Source organism: Typha latifolia, chromosome 11, assembly GCF_019914945.1.
Source record: "Typha latifolia isolate L0001 chromosome 11, TyphaL0001v2, whole genome shotgun sequence".
Classification (NCBI taxonomy): Eukaryota; Viridiplantae; Streptophyta; class Magnoliopsida; order Poales; family Typhaceae; genus Typha; species Typha latifolia.
Genome location: NC_133096.1, coordinates 555332 through 576065, shown reverse-complemented (window position 1 = coordinate 576065; position 20734 = coordinate 555332). Strand labels below are relative to the sequence as shown.

The 20734-nt window shown below is 36.5% G+C and overlaps 2 protein-coding genes and 1 long non-coding RNA gene across 3 annotated transcripts; 1 reads left to right on the top strand and 2 right to left on the bottom strand.

Annotated features, from left to right (window-relative positions):
• The first annotated feature begins 5920 nt into the window (after nt 1-5920).
• Nucleotides 5921-9058, top strand: LOC140798279 (serine carboxypeptidase-like 45). Its single transcript, XM_073152084.1, has 10 exons — nt 5921-6490; nt 6599-6700; nt 6794-6889; nt 7203-7295; nt 7385-7464; nt 7544-7825; nt 7927-8051; nt 8200-8292; nt 8389-8506; nt 8596-9058. The coding sequence occupies exons 1-10, from the start codon at nt 6238-6240 to the stop codon at nt 8746-8748; spliced, it is 1395 nt and encodes a 464-aa protein (XP_073008185.1). The 5' UTR covers nt 5921-6237; the 3' UTR covers nt 8749-9058.
• On the bottom strand, nt 8920-9525 carry LOC140798280 (uncharacterized). The gene is made up of 3 exons (XR_012110811.1): nt 9395-9525; nt 9175-9314; nt 8920-9090 (listed from the first exon to the last, which is right to left on the bottom strand). It is a non-coding gene; the product is annotated as an uncharacterized lncRNA (long non-coding RNA).
• Nucleotides 9526-9689: 164 nt separating this feature from the next.
• On the bottom strand, nt 9690-17285 carry LOC140798278 (chaperone protein ClpC1, chloroplastic). The gene is made up of 10 exons (XM_073152083.1): nt 17032-17285; nt 15577-16140; nt 14346-14461; nt 14140-14262; nt 13872-14057; nt 13095-13310; nt 12691-12908; nt 11867-11942; nt 11529-11618; nt 9690-11242 (listed from the first exon to the last, which is right to left on the bottom strand). The coding sequence occupies exons 2-10, from the start codon at nt 16133-16135 to the stop codon at nt 10064-10066; spliced, it is 2763 nt and encodes a 920-aa protein (XP_073008184.1). The 5' UTR covers nt 16136-16140; nt 17032-17285; the 3' UTR covers nt 9690-10063.
• Nucleotides 17286-20734: the final 3449 nt, after the last annotated feature.

Genomic DNA, 20734 nt, shown 5'->3' with positions numbered 1-20734 from the left:
GTACAAAAAAAAATTCAATAGATAAGAAAATAATATCTATCATTTAACCATACCAGATATGATATCTCATACATTGATATAATAAATAATCTTGATTTAATCCTCCTAAAAAATGAAAATTTTAGACCCCCAAAAAAAGTTTGGGCTAGAACGACATCAAAAATCAGCAAAATTCTTGTTAATTTCAACAAGTTTCGTACTATTTTGTCTTAGAATGAAACTTTCACATTATCGAAAGAACCAAACACAGTAGTTTAACAATTTGCTGGGTACTACTAAACTCCTTTTGATTCTGTTTAATCCTACAATATTTAAACATAACGTAATAAAAAAAAATTTCTAGTTAACTTTTAGTTAATCTCCTTTATGATTAACAATAACTTTAACAACAACTTTTCCAATTGCAATGTCTCAAAGTGAGGAATGATTAGATAAGTGTGAGAGTTTTCATAACTTAGCCAAACAAGAATATTCTGATTAATTTTAGAAATTTTCTTTTGTTAAGCTAATATAATGAATATTTTTAATAAAATAAAAGAGATTTTTTAGAAAAAAGTATTAAGGCATCCCATAATTTATGAGAATTTTTATGGTATACTTCAGCCATAGGAATATCAAGACTTGACCAAGCTAAGAGAAAAGCTAAGAACTTACCATCACAGGGCCTTTTCCTAATGGGACAAACACACACACACACACACACACACACACACATATATATATATACATACTGTCAGTAATAAAATTATTTGTGGGTGTCACACAGTCACTAAACAATGGAAAGCTAATGAACTTTTTTACTTCTTTACCAGTAATAATTTATGGAGAAGAAGCAAGAAGGGTGTGGAGCAAATAGGTGGACATGGACATGGACAAAAGCTCTCTTTGCTTTCTTTGCAAGTCTCCAAAGAGAAGAAGAGGGGAGGTGATTGCCCCCCACATTCCCCAAGCAGCACGCCTGCCAACTTTTTGTCTGATTAAAAAACTCATTAGGCCTCTGATAGTTTTAATTTCCCCACAAAAATAATATGATTAAGTTGGGAAATGAGAGGAGACACTCATGTGGAAGCACATAAGTCATTACTAAATCACTCTACTTTATATGAGTTTAGTTTAAGCTAATGGACTCTTCTGTGTGTTGGTATACTAACACTAGAATCACTGTAGTTCACTGGCTGTAATATTTCTCCCAGGTTATCAAATTATCCCTACAATCCTCACATATGATAATAATATTTACCTGAGATGAATAGTTTTTAAACAGCTAAAAAGCTGTGCTAGTATTGACAGTGGTGACCCTGATAAGTGTACAAGATCCAATGCATTGTGATGGGTACCAAATGGTGGCAGCTAAGGACTGGGTGACTGACTACATGGGGCATAATCTTTCACAAAGATTTGTTGTGGTGGGTGAGTGGATTTGTATGTGAGTAGAGGACAGTGTTGTTGTGTTTGCCCAGCAGAAGATTCCCCTACATCTAAAGACAAGTTTCCTTCAAGGATTAGTCCTTTTTTCTTTTTACAACCAGCTGTCTCTCTGGCTCAGTGTATCATTTGCCAACACATTGGACACAGTTGAGTGAGGACTAACGGATCTTTCTTGTTGTTTTCCAATCCAATCTTCCATGCCATCTTATCTATCCATCCATCCATCCATCTATCTATCTATCTATCTATCTATCTATCTATCTATCTATCTATCTATCTATCTATCTCAACTTTGTGATATCAATAAATCTTTGTTTTATCACATTCATCATAAACTTGGGTTTAATGTTTTTGTAGGCTTTAATCATGATAACAGTGATAATTTGTCCTCTTAATACTTTTTGTTGCTATTCGCCAATAAATGAGCAATTCAAGAAAAATTCCTCCTTATCCATGGACTGAGAGCTCCTTTGAAATCCAAAATTTTTGTCTTTCAGACGTACTGAACATGACCCAGAAGACAAATTTTAGTATCTTGGTTTGTGTGAACTAATGCACACAAATCTATACTAAAAGACTCAAAAACATTAGATATGTCTGACCATATTGGGGAGCTTAGGAATTCGCTAATTAGCCTACTTGGGAACTCCAATGACAAAACTGAAACTGTAACTATCTGGATGTCATCATGCATTTAACCAGAGATCCCATCCCACAACTTGGTGGCTTTCATCTACTTCTCTTTCTCTTCTAGGCTACTTAACCAAGGTGCCAGAATAATTGAAGCTTTCTAAGGCCATTGCTTCTCATCCTCCGTTTTCTTTTAGCGCAATTATTTCTCAATACTTTCTTTATTATTGTTTAATTTGTATTTCAGTCAAGTTTGAAACAAAATGAGGTATCAAATTGTAACAAATCATCTACAAGTTCATATTTTTAATTGAGTAGTAGCCAAGTATATTGTCCTCATTTTGCATCAAGGATAAGAAAAAACCAATGCCAGTGTGCATTAGAGATTGGAGGAGTGGAAAGAATAAAAAGACAATAAAATCTCTTCTTTTCGAGGAGTATTTATCACCATTAAGAACAAAAAAAATATTTGTGTTAGTCACATCAAGTACTAAAATCAATGGGTTAATTGTTACTGGTCCTTATCCTTTCATTGATTTCAAGGCAAGATCATTATAGGATTTGACTTCTTTTCTTATTGCCATCTCAATCAATACAGCCAGATTACAGCAAGCAAATTAAATAGCCATACTTCTTTAACCTATTTCTTTCGCTAGTCAATGCTGGAAGGAGAGCAACAGCAACAGGCTTCTCCTTTTGTGGTCAAAAATTCTTATGCTTAATATTTGGCTCTATTGAAGCAATTGTCCATTTCACAGACTGCAATTGGTTGGGATGATAGCAACAGCAATAGGATTTGATTTTTTTTTTTTTGGTATACCAATCTGCTATATCTGAGAAAAAATATTACAATTTTATAATAGTTTTTAAGCTATTTACAGAGTATTATAATTGCTGTCATTGTAAGAATATTGACAGCAAATGAAAGCCTAGTTAAATTGTTGAGTATAAATATAATTAGAACAAAGTAGCTTTTAGCAAAAGAAAAAGGTTGTCCTAAATAAATACATCAACCAAGTAGGGGGAGAGAAGAAGAAGAAGAAGAATTCAAAGCAAGAAATAAAGACATTCCTATGCTTCTAATTTGTTTACTTGCTCTGTGCTTTGCCTAACCTGATTCTCATCATAATCCACATCTCTACACTTGTTCCAAGACATACTATACTCCTCATTCACCACCTGTCCTAAGGTACACACAAGGCAAAGGAAAACTAATCGATGGCAAATAGCTTCTTCCTCTCTCTCTTTTTCTCTCACTCTCCCACATTCTCTCTCCACTGTGGTTAGAAAACCATTCAGATGATTGCAGTCTGAGGGCTTTTGTTTTACTTGCAAGAAGTGTGCAAAGATTGGCATGTTAAGCGTTTCAGATCAACTTGATGGCATCTTCTTCTTCCCCAGAAGAGCTGATGAGAGATGAGGGCCAAAATTTGTTCTTGGAGAATCCCCATGCTCAATGCTTCACATGTGTACATGCTTAAATGTCAGAGATGGATACAAAAATGGTGGGGTGGCTGCCATGAGAGTTAGCAGCTTTTTCTAAATGCCTTGTGCTATCAGAGGGAATTCCCCCACCTACTGGCTGGGGGCACGCAGTGTCCTCTTCAACTTTGCAGGCTTATAGAAGAGAAGGGAGTAAGAAAGGTGGAAGAAGGTGAAGATGGAGGTTTGGATTCTTTTTCTATTAGACTCAAATCTATATAATCCTTTTGCTTGGTCAAAGGAAGGAAAAAAATAATGAAAAGAAGACCAGTTTGATCTCTGTGTGTCTGTGTGTGGATGATGAAAGGTTGGTTGATAGCAGCTTAACATCCTAAAAAAAATAATGAAATTGTCTTCATGCATCCTTCTCACAGAAATCCTAGATCTTGGTAGGACTTGTCATTATCTTGTCAGCTCAATCTTGAATGCTGGTACAAGAACAGTTCAACAAGAATCATTTGAATAATGTCACCCCAACTCATGCTAACAAAGATTTGTAGTTAATTTGTGGGTGAAGTCTTTGCTCTATTTGATTAGAGTGACTTCATTTCAAATCTCTCTTGTCTTGATCTACATAATAATTGTTAAATATTGGTTTGAATCAACAAATCTAGTTAACAAGGTAGTATTAGCTAGAGCCAATAGTTTGAGGATCATTAATTCAAATCTCATCAACCCACTTTTATTTCTTATTCTCTACTATCTATTCTATCAGCCGCACGGGAATTAGCGCGCTAACTTCATAAAATGTATTAATTAATCCTCTGCCTAATGAATTTATCTTTGATAGATAGTATAATATGAAATAAACTATGATCTCATCACTTAGGACCACAATTCACTGCCTTGCAGAAGGCCAAAGCCCAAAGATTAGCAAATAATGTCTGAATGAGGTGCAAAATAATCATAGCTCATACTGCAAAGTGTCCAAGAACTTCATATGTTGGTCTACCAGGAATGCAGGCATTGGGTGTGGTTTTTAGGGTACATCACAAATTTCACAATTCCTTCTGAGAGACACAGCATAATAGTGGCATCTTTGTAGACCACCTTTTCTTAGTCTTTTACAAAAAGAAGGTGTCTTCTTTCTTTGAAAGTATTATCACCAATTATTACAGCCTCTTGTTCTGGAAAGGCACTGATAGGTACACTCATCTTTTCCACTAAAAACCACCCTTATATTAAGAATTCAGAGGGTATATAAAAGATGGCCAGTCTTCTATCAGGAAAAAAAGAAGAAAAATTAAGGGAACTTCTTGATGTCTGCATTGATCATAATGTCATTCTACTTGAAATTAGACAACATAAGAGATCTAGGTTGGTACTTAAATGCTCTTACCTAGCATCAATCAGTCATTCTCACTAACTCACTCATTTGCTCTATTGTTTTGGGTGAAGAAAGAAATTGTAGTAAGACAAGGATTATTCCTGACAACTGCCTCAGCCTCTGGAAAGCTTTTCCTTACAAGAAAGAACATACCAAGCAGCAATGGATTGGATTCAGTTTTCTGAAGGAGGGAATTGAATTCAAACCTAAACATATTAATTATTTAATAGCATTAGTGAATAATACAATAACTCCATGCCCAACAACTATTTGTGACTAAAGAAAAGAAAAATAATTATCAAAATATCTTTTCGTGTTTTGTTTTTATCATCATTCTTATCATCTCGTATAAGTATTTATCATTCGACTTCTAGATTTTATTTTTAATATCTAAAAATGACTTTTTACTAGGCAGTTACTATATAGATAAATTAAATTAACTTTAGATGTAAAACAATTTAATTACCTTTGAGTAAGTTTTTTAATATTTTAAGATCACACGAGAGGTATTTTAGACATTTTGTTTTATATTTTCAAAAATAAGAGAATAACTTTTAGTCATTAAAATTAACTCAATGTATTTTTCAAACATGAAAGGCAAAGTATAGGGGGGCTCAAATATTTTTAATAAATTTCTCTAAAAAAATATAAGTCTTTAGACTAATTAGAGATTCCGAGTTCAAATTACACTTATCGGTCATATAAAATATAAAAAAATTCCCCCATTTATTCAATATCTTTTTCATAAAAATGAAGAAGTAATTGATGAGTTGAGCAAAAGTAAAAAGAATAATAAAAGGAACTATAATTTCCTTTATCTTTGCCTTGACTAGAAAGCCTATTCATCCATCCCCTTCCAGGCTTCCCTTGCCCTGCAAGGGGGACAAGGCAACCTCCACCATTTCTGAGCCAATAGGGGCAAAAAGAAACTGATGTAGTTAGTGATGCCAAAAAGCCTACTTTCTTGTATATACCAATTACCAAGGCTTTTTTGTTTTGTCCATAGACCCTTTGTAGACTGTTATAAAGTCTACAGACATCCATATGGAATTCAAGATAGTTTTGTGTAACATAATTTAATGTTTAATAATTCTTTAAGCATGGGTTCAAGTGCAAACATAGCCACTGTAATTCTCTGCCACATTTTAATCCATTTACTTTTAAATCTTCTGCAAACCCCCCCCACCCCCCCCCCCACTTGACTCTTGTGTCTATTTAAAGCTCACATCTCCTCCTCCATCAAGGCAAAGAAATATCAAAGGGGAAAAGAAAAGAAAAGATAAGGGAAGAAAGCAAATTCCTTGTTGTGCTTGCATTGTTCTTCTCTTTCTCTTCCTGTCTCTTTCTCTAGCCTCTGTTAACTCTGAAACATGCAAAGTGTAGCATGGAAGGCCATTATAATGGCTGCCACTCTCATCCATGTCTGCTCCTCCAGGGGGATAGAATCCTCTCTCTCTGTCCAAGACAAGATAGCAAAGCTCCCTGGCCAACCTCAGGTCAACTTCAACCAGTACTCAGGCTACATTACAGTGGATGATTTGAAGCATAGGGCTCTCTTCTACTACTTTGCTGAGGCAGAGATAGACCCGTCAACAAAACCTCTTGTTCTCTGGCTTAATGGAGGTAAAGAAAGAAAGAAAAAGAAAAAACCCAATTTTGTAAAGCAAAAGGGGGAAAGTAGAAAAGCTCTTTTGGTATAGCTACTAGACATCTTTGTTTCTATCTTTACAGGTCCAGGTTGTTCTTCTGTGGGAGTTGGAGCATTCTCTGAGAATGGACCTTTTAGACCCAGTGGACAAGTCTTGGTGAAGAATGAGTATAGCTGGAACAAAGGTACCCTTTTGATGTTTCCACCCCTTCTGCTTGGTTGCATTCTCATTCTAGGCTTCAGGAGAGAAATTGATTCACTTCCTATTCTTATGGCAGAGGCCAACATGCTGTTTTTGGAGAGCCCAGCAGGAGTTGGATTCTCCTACTCCTCTGACCCTTCTTACTATGAGGGTGTGGATGACAAGATGACAGGTAGCTTCTACATTTCACTTTCTCTCATTGTAGACAAAGTTTATCTCTGCTTCTTATCTTCCTACGAGGTTCTAGGAATTGATGATGTTGGATTATAACTGCTTAGGATGTTAAACAACATAAGTAATTAACATGAGACAGTAGGGACAATGTTAGAAAGTTTATCATTTTTCTGTTAACTTAATCATTCAGATGACATGGAGAAACATTGGAACACTAGAGTTGATGTAGCAGTTCTATGGATAGAGTGAATTTAGCAGAACTAAAACAGCAAGTGGATTCTGAGATTGTTGTTTGTTTTTGGTTTTTAAAGCCAGGGACAATCTAATATTCGTGAAGCGCTGGATTGCGAAGTTCCCACAATATAAGGACAGGGATCTCTACATTACAGGAGAAAGCTATGCAGGTAGAACTCCATTGCTGTTTCTAGTTTCTACCATATACATTTTAATTTGATGTTCAAAAGGGCATTGATAACTTAGTTCCTGCATTCAGGTCATTATGTTCCCCAACTTGCGCAAGCCATGGTGGAATTCAACAAGAAGGAAAAGCTCTTCAATCTCAAAGGAATTGCTGTGAGTGATACAAAAGTTTGAGACTTTGGGATGTTTGGTTTCACCATCTTACTGAATCTTTCCTTGCTTTTGTTGATAGTTGGGTAATCCTGTGCTCGAATTCTCTACCGACTTCAACTCCAGAGCAGAGTTCTTCTGGTCCCATGGATTGATATCAGATTCAACTTATAGACTCTTCACCGCCGCTTGCAACTACTCTCGCTACGTAAGTGAGTATTACAGAGGCTCACTTAGCCCAATTTGCTCAAAGGTGATGACCCAAGTGACAAAGGAAACAAGTAGATTTGTCGATAAGTACGACGTCACACTTGACGTCTGTTTGTCATCAGTTCTATCACAATCCAAGATTCTTAGACCACAAGTAAGTACAAATCTTTCATAGCAGTTAGCAGATTCAAACTAATTTTTTTTTCCTTATTTTACCTTCTCTCTAATCAGGCTGGTTTTGCATGAATGCTGCAGCAAGTTGGCGAGCATATAGATGTCTGCGTCGAAGATGAGACGGTGAATTACCTTAACCGGAGAGACGTGCAAGCTGCATTGCATGCACGACTGACGGGGGTGGCTAGATGGGCAGTCTGCAGTAGGTATTGATCTCTAGCTCTTTGCTTCTCTTCACTTATCTGTGCTTAGATTGAAATCTAATTGTGATAGTAAGCAATAGAATGTATGTTGTATCGTCAATGATGTTATTACTATATCCAACTTAATGTATACTTTCTTGGTTCATTTCAGTGTTCTAGAGTATGAGCTTCTAAATTTGCAGATACCCACTGTTCCAATTGTGGGATCACTGATCAAGTCTGGCATTCAAGTGTTGGTGTACAGGTAATTTGCAAGCTACATCTCAATCTTTCTATCCAAATTAATAGAGTTCAAGGAAAGACAAATATCTTATACTACATGATGCTTATATCACTGCAGTGGGGATCAGGATTCTGTCATTCCCTTAACCGGGAGCCGAACGCTTGTGCATAAGCTGGCGAATGAACTAGGTCTGAGAACACTAATTCCTTATAGAGTTTGGTTTGAAGGGAAGCAAGTAAGTTCCAATTTCCAATTAATTCTTGTTCAACTAACTTTCTCTTAGCCATTTATATCTATACCAGTCTGAATGATGTACTCCTACAGGTTGGTGGATGGACTCAGGTGTATGAAAATGCCCTCTCCTTTGCAACCATCAGAGGAGCTTCACATGAAGCTCCATTCTCACAGCCTGAGAGGTCCCTTGTTCTCTTCAGATCTTTTCTAGCAGGCAGACCACTGCCAGAAACATTTGAATGACATCAAAAGATGTTTAACTGCATGTGTAAGTACAAGTGAGATTAGCATTGATCTTATTTTGCAACAACAACAAAAAAAAATGGAAAAAAAGAAGGAAGTCAATAGAGAGCAAGAGTGTGTGTATGTGTGTGTGTGTGTTTCAGTAAATTCTGTTCACTTTAGTCAGTCAGCAGTCTTTTTTGTTGTCAAAATTTGATGATGAATGAGTAGTTGAGTGTTCCAATTGATACAATAAGTTTCATCATCATTAGATGACTTCTTGTAGCCCTCTTCAAATTAGATGTGTATGAAATATTTTAACTTTGTTGAATGCTGAGTTGGTGGATTAGCGAATCATGGCTGCTGCAAGACAATAAAGTGTACTGTAAGTTTGATGATAAGAATGATAATTGATAAATAGTTAAGAGGATTTAAACATAAACTTGCCTCCAAAACTTGTATGGAAAAATCACTACTTCCTTCCAGCTATATTTATGTGCAGTAGCAGTAGCAGTATCAAAGAGGATGTCCTTCTATGACAAGAAATCTCATCCAAATTTACCAGCTTGGTAAACATGTAAAATTTTCTAGAAGGCAAGACCAGTCAAAATGATATAGACACGATTGATTTAAGAAGGTACATTTCAAGTGGCAGTCGTAATCGTACCTCAAATTTGTATGGGTGTCAGGCCATCATAGGCACTGGGGATAAGTTCTTTACCACAAGAGATCAAAGTGTGAACCATTCAAATTTCCTATGAGGAGGTGCTCAGTCGAAAATGTTAGGTTTGTTTCTACCTGTTTAGATAAAAAGGTAATATGAGAAAGAAGTAAAAGAGAAGTTTTACATACACTCATTTTAAAATGAGCAAGAGCATTTAATTCAAAAAATGAGTTAATTGGGTGATTCTGCAATGTTAAAAAAAAGAAGGTAAGACACGCAGAAAGCAAAACCACGTAGATTTTTGCACAAAAAACTTTCAAATTTTAATTAGAAAATGTGGATTATTAAAGGTAATCATAGTACACTGCCTACATCAAACTACAGCCACTTTAAATTCAAGCATTACAAGTTCAAGCTCTTGTAAAAATATATGAGGCCTGAACTACATGACTTGAAGAGTAATGCCTGTTCAAGAGAGATCTGTCACCCTGGTGCTAGCTGGTTCTGATTGATCCTGGTAAGATATTTGACATATCACTTCCAACTCTGTTGTAATTTGCTTCCTAAACCAAACACCAAAAGGATTACATTATAGGCTGTTGCTAACTCCCCACTACGACTAGCTAATAACAAAGCCAGAAATTTGGCGACATTGAAGACTCAGAGCTTCTCTCATACAGGAATAGAGGGGGATAGTGACTCAGGAACACCACTTCCACCATTGAGAACAATCACATTACCATCTGAATCCACATCAACGATTGCAGAGTCTCCTTCTTTAACCTCACCGGCTAGCATCTTCTCCGCCAAACTATCTTCCAGAAGCCTCATTATAGCTCTCCGCAGGGGTCTAGCTCCGTAACTCGGGTTGTAACCTTCCTCCACCACTCTATCTCTAAATCTTTCCGTTACTTGAAGATCTATCTCTTTTGCCTTCAATCTATCAAACACTTCTTTCAGCATTATGTCAGCTATCTCCTTCACCTCTATCTTTGTCAGTTGTCGGAACACTATCATTTCATCTAACCTGTTCAAGAATTCTGGCCTGAAGTACTGCTTTAATTCCTCAGTGACTAGGCTCTTGATTCGGTTGTAACTGCTGTCCTTCTCGTCATAGTCGAGATCAAAACCAATTCGGCGCCCACCCTTTTCAATCACACTACTTCCAACGTTCGATGTCATGATCAACAATGTGTTCTTGAAATCTACAGTTCGCCCTTTACTGTCTGTCAATCTGCCATCCTCTAAAATCTGAAGCATCATATTGAAGACATCAGGGTGGGCCTTCTCAATCTCATCAAAGAGGACAACAGTGTATGGACGGCGGCGAACTGCTTCAGTTAGCTGGCCTCCCTCGGTGTAGCCAACGTAACCAGGCGGTGAGCCAATCAGCTTGGAGACCGTATGTCTCTCCATAAATTCACTCATGTCAAGTCTGATCATGGCTTCCTCAGAGCCAAAGTAGTAGGCAGCCAAAGCCTTTGCCAGTTCTGATTTTCCAACACCAGTTGGCCCAGAAAATATAAAGCTGGCAATTGGTCGATTTGGATTCTTGAGACCAACACGGGCTCGGCGGATGGCACGACTTATGGCTTTAACAGCTTCATCCTGGCCAATGATACGCGTGTGAAGAGTCTCTTCCATCTTCAGGAGGCGGTCTGACTCATCCCTCGAGACTTTCTCAACTGGTATTCCCGTCCAAGAAGACACTATGTGTTGGATATCTGCTTCCGTGACGACTGGGCCAGAATCACCTGACTCACTCTCTGCCTTACTAATCTCTTTGCCCTTATCAATTAGTGCTGTGATCTGGGCTTTCAACTCCATTTCCCGATCTCGCAGCTCCCCAGCCTTAAACATAATGGAAATTGCAAGGTTAAGTTAACACAGATGACCTAAGAAGACTAGCATTATTCCCTGAAAATAGAGGATCAAATTGCCCAATGGTGGCATCTTGCTGTTCTACAAGCAGAAATTATAGAAGCTAACAACAGCAACTTCTCCTTGACAAGACATGACTGAATAGAATTGGCATCTTAACATCAGAAAATCATCTTATGGAACAACTCAGAGTACCTAACAAATTGTCTTGTTTAATATAGATTTCAATTGGTGTCTGACAGGGGCAGCTAAATACCTTCTCAAAATCTTGGCCACGGACAGCTTCATTCTTCTCCTTTGTGATCTGCCTGAGCTCCTTGTCAAGTTCCCTTGCCTCCTCAGGAAGCTGTGTGGAACAAGAATTAAATATAGCATGTAGTGTAATAGGCCAAAAACAATTACATTTGGATAAATAACAAACTTGGATCATCTCCAATGATTTCAGAGCTCAGCTGGTAATCTAAAGGACCCCTATGGGGTCAATACTGAGCATAATGATATGCAGTCGATGCTGCATGCTCTTGAACTAAAACAGCCATATAGATTGCCGTTGCACCTCTCTAATTGCTGGAGAGAATCTGAACAAAATTTTACCTGTGCATGCTGAAGCCTGACACGAGAACCAGCTTCGTCAATCAAGTCAATTGCTTTATCAGGGAGAAAGCGATCGCTGAAGCACACAGAAATGAGTAATAAGAAAAAAAATGCCTAGTCACAATAGAGAAGGTAAAGGGAGAAAGAACAAGAATCAACTACAATAAAATGGAAATAGACGTCACTTGTCTACTGATTGATACTGTGATAGTCAAGGACATCATTGGAGGTGACCAAAAATAAATAAACCTTTTGAATGTAGAAGACAAGAAAAAGAAAACCACGGTTCAAAGTAACGGCCGACACCGATTCATATCCATGGGCCAAAAAAGAAATAGAACAAGAACAACCAAGCATTTGGTCTCAACTATTTGTGGTCAGCTATATGAATGCTTTTTCTCCATTCATCTCTATTTAGGGGTTCGTTTGATGCCATGCATTTCAAGATGTTGCATTTGTAGTATTAAATGAGAAATTATCATAAGCAAAATAACCTTGAATCTTCCCTCTTTTCTTCCCATCAAAGGCTAAGAGCATGTGTTTCGACATCCACTTAAGTGGATGTCAAGATGCTGCATAGGGCCCCAACTTGGACTTGGAAAAGATGTCATGGGATGTATAAACCAAAAGCTAATTTTAGTACTGCACTCTATGTGTAGATGTAGTTTTTTCAAATATATAAAACCAATGGACCATTAGTTTAATGGTGAATCACTTGTGATGGTAACAAATTTAAACCATGTGATTTGGTCCATGTAAAAGAGAGATAATTGTAAATATTGCATATTTAAGCATCAATACTTATATGCTTAGAAGTTGCAAACCTGATATATTGATATGATAGTTGTGCGGCAGCAACTAAAGCCTCATCTGTGTAACGAAGTTTATGGTGAATCTCATATCTTTCACGAAGTCCATTCAGAATCTGTATCGTTTCATCAACAGTTGGCTCCGGTACTTTCACTGGTTGGAATCTTCTCTCCAAAGCTGGATCCTTTTCAATATGTTTCCTATATTCGTCCAAAGTTGTAGCGCCAATACACTGAAAAAATGACACTATAGCTTGATAATGTGTTGAGTAGATCTTGGGAATAAGGTGCAATTACAGAAAAAGAGGTTATCATGGTTTAAGAACAAGCAAAAACAGAACTCTGGTATTTAACAATATCACAGACACAACATAGAAGAAACCATAACCAGCACCTCCTCAGATGAAATTGGCTCATACCTGCAATTCACCTCTTGCAAGAGCTGGTTTCAAGATATTAGCAGCATCTATAGCACCTTCTGCTGCTCCTGCTCCAATTAATGTATGCACTTCATCAATAAAGAGTATTATCTCATCACTCTGTTTAATTTCCTCCATAAGCTTCTTCAGTCTCTCCTCAAACTCTCCACGATATTTGGTACCAGCAACAAGGAGCCCCATATCAAGGGTAATGACCTGGTAGGACAAAAAGAGTTGATGGCAAATAGCAATTAATCATACTCCTAGTCTAAGTCTGTAAGTATGCTAAACATGATAAATCTGGGATAACTGATAAATCCAACTCAAACTAACAGGCCTATTTGTCAGAACAATAGAAGAGATTTTGGTATTTTGGCAAAAGTAAAAATATTCTAAAAAATTTGGTTCCCAATTTGTGGCCATAAAATTTCAATCCTTCACATGTCAATATGTCATACAGCATTGACTCTACATGTAATGGCTATATTTCTATCTCTGCAATTGTTGCTGTCTTGCTGAAGATATCCTCTAGTATTCCAGAATACAGGAGTAAATTAGGAAACACAATTTATGCCATTAAGTATCACACTTCCAAAGTTGAAATTAGAGAAGCTTTAGGTAGCAAAGGTACTTGCAATTAACAGAAAGCAGAAACAGAACAGAACATAAGTATACAAACAAAGCTTTCTGAAAAAGAATTTGCCTCTGAGAAGAACCATGTAAATATAATAGGTGAATTTGTCAATAGAAAACAATGAAAAAATAATGTAAGCAAACCTTCTTTCCTTCTATTGTTTCTGGAACATCCCCATTTGCTATACGTTGTGCAAGTCCTTCTGCAATAGCAGTCTTTCCAACACCAGGCTCTCCAATAAGACAAGGATTGTTCTTAGTCCGCCTTCCCAATATTTGAGTGACTCGTTCAATCTGGTCCTGTCTGCCAACAACCGGATCTAGTTTGCCCTGTAAACGGCATCAATAGATGAGAACTATTACATAAGTACACTAGCATTCATATTCATTATACACAAGAAAGATGAGATACCTCCTCAGCCAGCTTTGTTAGATTAGTTCCATACTCTTCAAGAGTTGGCATCTTCTGGCCACTGCTTCCTCCTCCAACCCCTGCTCCAACAGCTTCTGTGCTTTCACCGACCATTCTTATGACCTACTTTAAAAAAAAAGTTCTTATTCATGTTGTGTTCATAATGCTTCTAGATGAATTAACCAACATGTAATACTGAGAATTGCCTGTGTTCGTATGTTGCTTGGGTCTGCACCAAGACTCTCAAGCACTCGAGCAGCCACACCTTCACCCTCACGAAGCAGTCCAAGGAGCAAGTGTTCAGATCCGATGTAGTTATGCCCTAAACATTGAACGAGTTGTATGAGAAATCAGAATTACAATGTTGGGTTACATAATACACATATCGTTCTGGTACAGGGAGAGCAACATTCACATGGAAATGGTTATCTTACCATTGACATGTCAAGCAAGTGACATTTCAAAATGAGTAGTTATAAAAGTTTGATGTATTGCTTCTTTACCTTTTGAATGCATGCACCAAATATCTAAAGAACTGATGTGATATATTCATGGACATAAATGGATTACAAGCTTACATATGTATTTGCAAAACCCTATAGTTAATAATTTATCAAGGCATAAGCAAGTTTATATATGTATTGGAAGAACTCTCAATCATTAAATGATTTCTATGGATAATACCTCGAGGCCAGTTGGAAGATGTTCTAGATTGTTAGAACTTAGAAGTTTACAACATTCATTAATAACTTCAATAATAACTTGCAGCACATATGATACATATGAAAATATTGAACTTAAGATGCTTCTGCAGTGGAGTTAGAAAACAACTAATAATGTCAAAGATCCACTTTTGATCTTGTTTATTGCTACACGAGAAATCCATGTAGTGTGTTATTGATTTATTATTTGGTCTTTTCTATCACTACGCAACCAAAAACTCCTACAATACACTGAGAAATCATACATACTAGAAAAATTACATGCAACCTGAGAAATTCAATAAAAAGTAATGGTTATGAATTGTATCATCAAAGTTAATATGACTCTCGAGATGACGAGATGCAGAATTCCTATTTATGCAAGTGTGTTTTTTCCCCAAAGTTGTTCATTTCTACCTTACAGAAGAAATCTTTCTGCAATTGTGAAGTAATACTGCTCCATACTTAGCAGCATCAATGTTAACTTTAAAATCCTCACAATTCAGCTTTGTCTTGAATATATTCCTTAATAGTGGCAGACAGCCAAATCCTTAAAGAGAACTAACAGTTAGAAAAGGACATTATTAAATGGGAAAATCATGCCAAGACAGCATTATAGAGGGCAGAACAAATATAGCATGTCATGTCCTTAAAAAAATAATACTACAGTAAATAGAGGTTTCCAATTGATGCAGGAATGCAATTTCTTAAATAAAGAAGGATACAACTTATATACCTAGTTGGCGGGCTTCCTCCAATGAAAGTTCCAATACGCGCTTTGCACGTGGTGTAAATGGAATCTCAACAGCCACAAACCCACTACCTCTGCCAATGATCTTCTCAACTTCCACGCGTGCATCTTTAAGGTTGATGCCCATTGATTTAAGAACTTTTGCAGCAATGCCAGTCCCTTCACCAATAAGACCTAACAATATCTGCTCTGTACCGACAAAATTATGGCCTAGCCTCCTCGCCTCTTCTTGTGCAAGCATAATAACTTTAATAGCCTTCTCAGTGAATCTCTCAAACATGGCGACAGCATTTCCTCGTATAGGCTTTCCCCGTGGGGCTGATATGAGAGATGCTACAACTGAGTGGAAATCCTGTCCCGATCTGGATTTCATATCCAAACTATTTGCTATGCGCAAGCCTGAGAAGCCTCTGAAACTAAGGGGACGCACTATTGAATTAGACATCATTTTGGCTGCCCTTCTGGCCTTTGCAGACCTATGAATCTGACTGTGGCTTCTAGACAGAGCAGGAAGAATTGCTGCCTGGATCAAAGCCCCCGCCATAATTTCTGCCAAAAAGAAAATATTACTATAATATTGGAAGCAATTTAAGCTATAGTTAAAATCACTGGCTCCCCAACATAGTCTAATTCAGCTAGAAGACTCGTTCAACTCAAAGAAAGAGGTCTCTTGGAAAGTCAAATATAGTTGCGTACATCTTAATTAAAGGGAATTCTATTAGAGTGGCTACGAAAATACCTATACTTATGATATTGAAGGTTGGAGGAATAAGACACCATATGCTCACAAAATGAATATATACTAAATAACAAAATAGAGAACCATAAAGAGATACGCAAGAAAAGACTATTGAAAGAGTACACAGCAAGTTAGCAACTAGCACAAATAAGATGCTAGAAAACAACAAAATACACTAGTAAGGATAAGTTATTCAACTAAGGTGGTACACACAAAGAAGAGCCTTGGATAGAACCAATGACGGAAAAAAAAAATTAAACTTTTAATAAGAAGATAATCCATGTAGTTAAACTGAATTAACTGGACCACAACTCAGTTTTTGCAATATTAAAACCGATTACTTTTCTTCTAATTTCTCAAGGGACAGTTCACGAAGCCACAGGTAAAATGAAATAACAAAAAAAGTGCAAACATTGATCAAGAAGACAATCCTATTTCCTAGAGAAAACAAAAGAATTGCTGTTCATAAGACAATAATTACAAGAAATCCACTGCGTCAGAAACAAACTTTCTATCCTTTGATTTCTTGTGGGGAGATCCCACCCAAGTGGAAACAATCCGCCTAAGCGTAAGCAAAGCCCAAAATTTAACGGGCCAAACCCTAATCTCCCAGAGGAACCGAAAGAAGAGTCTCCTCGATCCACCAATCATCCGACAACTAAGGAGATAAGTGCAAGACCAGCAAGGAAAAGCATACAAACCTCACAGGTGGAGCTACTGGAAGACGAAACCCTAGAAATCAAGAGAGAGAGAAAGAAGTTAAGAGAAGAAGATGGAAGAGACGAGAAGGAGCTCTCTTCTCCTCTACCAAAGAGAAGAATCGAGGACGAGGAGAGAGATATGGAGAGAGAGAGAGAGAGAGAGGAAGATGGAAATGGTGGCGAGATTTCTCTCCAGTTACGGATTGGGAGGAGATGATAAGCTGAGCATTTCCTTGTCCTTTTGTACGATACGCAACGCAACGCCGATAAAAGGCCACGATATTTCTTCTTTTTTTCTCCTTTTTTTTTTTAGATTCTTTTTTTATTTTTTATTTTTAGTTTCACACCCCTATGTTATTTTATTTGTTAGGCCCTATCAGTTTGGTTTAGATTAGAGTAGCTTAAAATTATTAAATTAAATTTTCCCACTATAATAAATATTTACAAAATTATAATCTTCTTCTTCTTCTTCTTCATATTCTATTTTTTAAATTTAAATTTTTTAATCTTCTTAAAAATATATATAAAAAAAAGTGAAATTTTTTTTCATATTTACATATATAATGAGATTGTTAATAATAATTTATATTTTCTCTGTTAAGTTTGGATGAAAAAATAAATGGTTTCATATTAGCCTAAACTATAGGAGGAAAGGGATGCAAATAAAAGTTTAGGGACGGTTTGATTTTAGGCATAACCATGTGGATAATTAAGATTTTTTTTTTTCTGGTATTTTATTTAGAAAAAAAAAATGCTAGGGTTGTAGCAAACAAGAGCAGTAATCACTCTATCCGGCCAAAAATCTCTTCAATTCCATATGAGAAAAGACTGAAACTGCTTCACGGAACATCCAACTCTTGGAAAAACTGGATGTAATAATATTCAAACGAGCATTTCTCCGAACAACTTCCGAGCATTGCAAATACTCAAACACTTAGAATACATATCAAGAAGGCAATCCCCAAGAGACCCATCTGGGTTCCTCGAAAAGGGATTCAAAGATATGGGTTTTGACGGGAACGCCGGACGAATCCAGAAAGGCGAGCTTCGTGGAAATTTCATTGCTTGCTTGGAGAGGAAGAGGAGTTGGAGATTCTCAACATGGCCACTCTGGTTGTGATTGGATTGGAGAGAAGAGGTAGAGGGAGTGATTCAAGGAGACTTAGGAAGGGATTTTGCATAGGAAGATGGGCTTTTGATGGGCGATTTGGATTTGTTTGAGTCGACTGCAGAATTGGAAGAGGAAGAAAAAGAGACGCCATGGATTAATAGCTGCACGGGATCAAAGATGAGTTACTTATAGTCTTCAACGGTCTTTAACTGTTGTTTGTCACGTAGGAATTTCCTACAATAGGGGATGCAGACGATCCGAACTGGATTGGCTTTATGATGGTGAACTAGGATCCTCTTCAATGTACTGTCTAGACAAACGGGAAAGCTACGATCCGGAAGTATAGTATTTATACGTGGAGATTTATTAACCGTTGGATTTTATTGGTATGGACTAGTGCGTTGGAGCATATCTTTGGGCCCCTTTTGGGGAGCAAACCAATGGGCCGGGCTAGTATGTTACAAAGCCCATAAGCTCACAATGCTTTGTTCCAAGCAGAGTTCTTTACTACTACTACTATTATTATTATTATTATTATTATTATTAATGAAGGAAGACAAGCATAAGTCAATGAGTGGAAAAATTTTAGGTAGAAATTTGGAAGTATTATAAAAAGGTAAAAAATAAGATTCGAGAAGAAGTATGAAATTCAAAGTGGGATAATTTCATATAATAAGTAATTTTTTTTTCTTTTATCATTCATGACCCCGAAGGCTAGATATGGCTTGCTAGATATGGCTGGACAAAGAGCTAATATTCACCGCTGAGATTGCTAAAATTCCAAGTGCGTTAAAAGATGCAGAACCAACTCCCTCAAATATAAAAAGTAGATAGACATTCTTTATCGTTAATGTCACATTATAGTTGTAGTCAAATAATCATACCTCATTTTGTAGTTTCGGCACAAAATTCGATGCTTACTATAAAAATGAATTAAATAGATATTTTGTCAATTAGATGTCATCTATGTTGATTTACCAGTATTATAAGGCAGGCACAGATACATTCAAAGATTCATTTGCTATAAAAATACTTACACACTTGTTATAAAAAAAATCAAACTCATGCTTTATCATTAGGGAGTTACCTAGTTGGATTAGATAATATATGGTTCAATGATTCTTATGCTATCCTTCTATTTCTATATAAATTTTATTACACTTACTATAAAAAATAATTGAACAGATGGCGTTAGAATTTATGTATAAACACTGACATACTTACTATGAAATGAAACTGAACACATGTTTGGTCACTGGAGTGCCACCTAATTAGATTAGATAAGATGTGGTTCAAAGATTCCTCTGCCATCTTTCTATTGCTAGAAACTGTAACATACTTACTATGAAGAGTAATTGAAGAGATATTTTGGGGCTGAAATTTATGTAGAAATGCTGACACACTTGCTGTATATAAAAAACATCAAACACATGCATTGTTACTATAACACACTTAATTGGATTAGATAATATATGGTTCAAAGATTCTTCTGCCATTATGTTATTTCCGTATAACCTATAACGCACTTGCTATAAAAAGTAACTAAATGGATGCTTTTACGCTGAAATTTATACTTGCTATACATGAAAAAAAAAAAAATTTCAAACACATGTTTTGTCACTAGGGTGACACCTAAGTGGATTAGATAAGATATGGTTCAAAATTTTTTCTGTCATCCTTCCATTTCTACATAAATTCTTACGTACTTGCTTTAAAAACAAATGTTTTAGTGCTAGAATTTATGTATAAACACTGATACACTTACTATAAAATAAAAATTGAAAACATGCTTGGTCATTAGGGTGCTACCTAACTAGATTAGATAACACAGGGTTTAAAGATTCTTCTGCTATTTTTTCATTTCTGTATAAACTCTAAATACATGTGCTAAACTGAACAGTTATTTTAGCGCTGAAATTTATATATTAAAAATACTAATACGCTTGTTATAGAAAGAAACTAAACACATGCTTTGTCACTAGGATGCCACCTAAATGTGATAGATAATATAAGATTCAAAATTTCTTCGGTCATCTTTCTATTTTTACATAAACCCTAACACATTTACTATAAAGAATAACTAAATAGATATTTTAGCGCTAGAATTTATATTAAAACACTGACACACTTGATACGAAAAAAAAAAACTCGAGAACACATACTTTGTTACTAGGATGCCACCTAAGCAGATAAAATAATACATGATTCAAAGATTCCTCCGCCATCTTTTTATTTATGTATAAATTCTAACACACCCGTTATAAAAAAAAACAGTAACTGAAGAGATACTTCAACATCGGAATGCCACGTACCTTTGGAAATCAAATATTTATCCCATCTTAAGTGCCTCACGAAAACCATGGTTAGGGTTGCATGTGTTTGTGCATCCAAAACACTATGGAATCTCCTTTTTGGGTGAGGTGTATAGAAGCATTCACGAGAAACTTGGGTTTCCTCTTCTTACTCCTTTGAATTTATTCTCTCCCTCAACTCCTCGCTCTCTTTCTCTCTCTCTCTCTCTCTCTCTCTCTCTCTCTCTCTCTCTCCCCTCCCTCTCCCTCTCTTCTTGGTTTGTCTCATCTGCCATTAATG

Bases quoted from the DNA above. Each gene is read 5' to 3' on its own strand.
- LOC140798278 (XM_073152083.1), bottom strand. From the start codon at position 16,135: ATGGCGGGGGCTTTGATCCAGGCAGCAATTCTTCCTGCTCTGTCTAGA. The intron at 13,311-13,871 runs GTTTGCTTACAT...TTGTCCTACCAG, and splicing joins AAACAATAGAAGGAAAGAAG to GTCATTACCCTTGATATGGG. The intron at 11,243-11,528 runs GTATTTAGCTGC...ATTATGTTTAAG, and splicing joins GTGGCCAAGATTTTGAGAAG to GCTGGGGAGCTGCGAGATCG.
- LOC140798279 (XM_073152084.1), top strand. From the start codon at position 6,238: ATGCAAAGTGTAGCATGGAAGGCCATTATAATGGCTGCCACTCTCATC. The intron at 6,890-7,202 runs GTAGCTTCTACA...TGGTTTTTAAAG, and splicing joins TGTGGATGACAAGATGACAG to CCAGGGACAATCTAATATTC. The intron at 8,052-8,199 runs GTATTGATCTCT...GGTTCATTTCAG, and splicing joins AGATGGGCAGTCTGCAGTAG to TGTTCTAGAGTATGAGCTTC.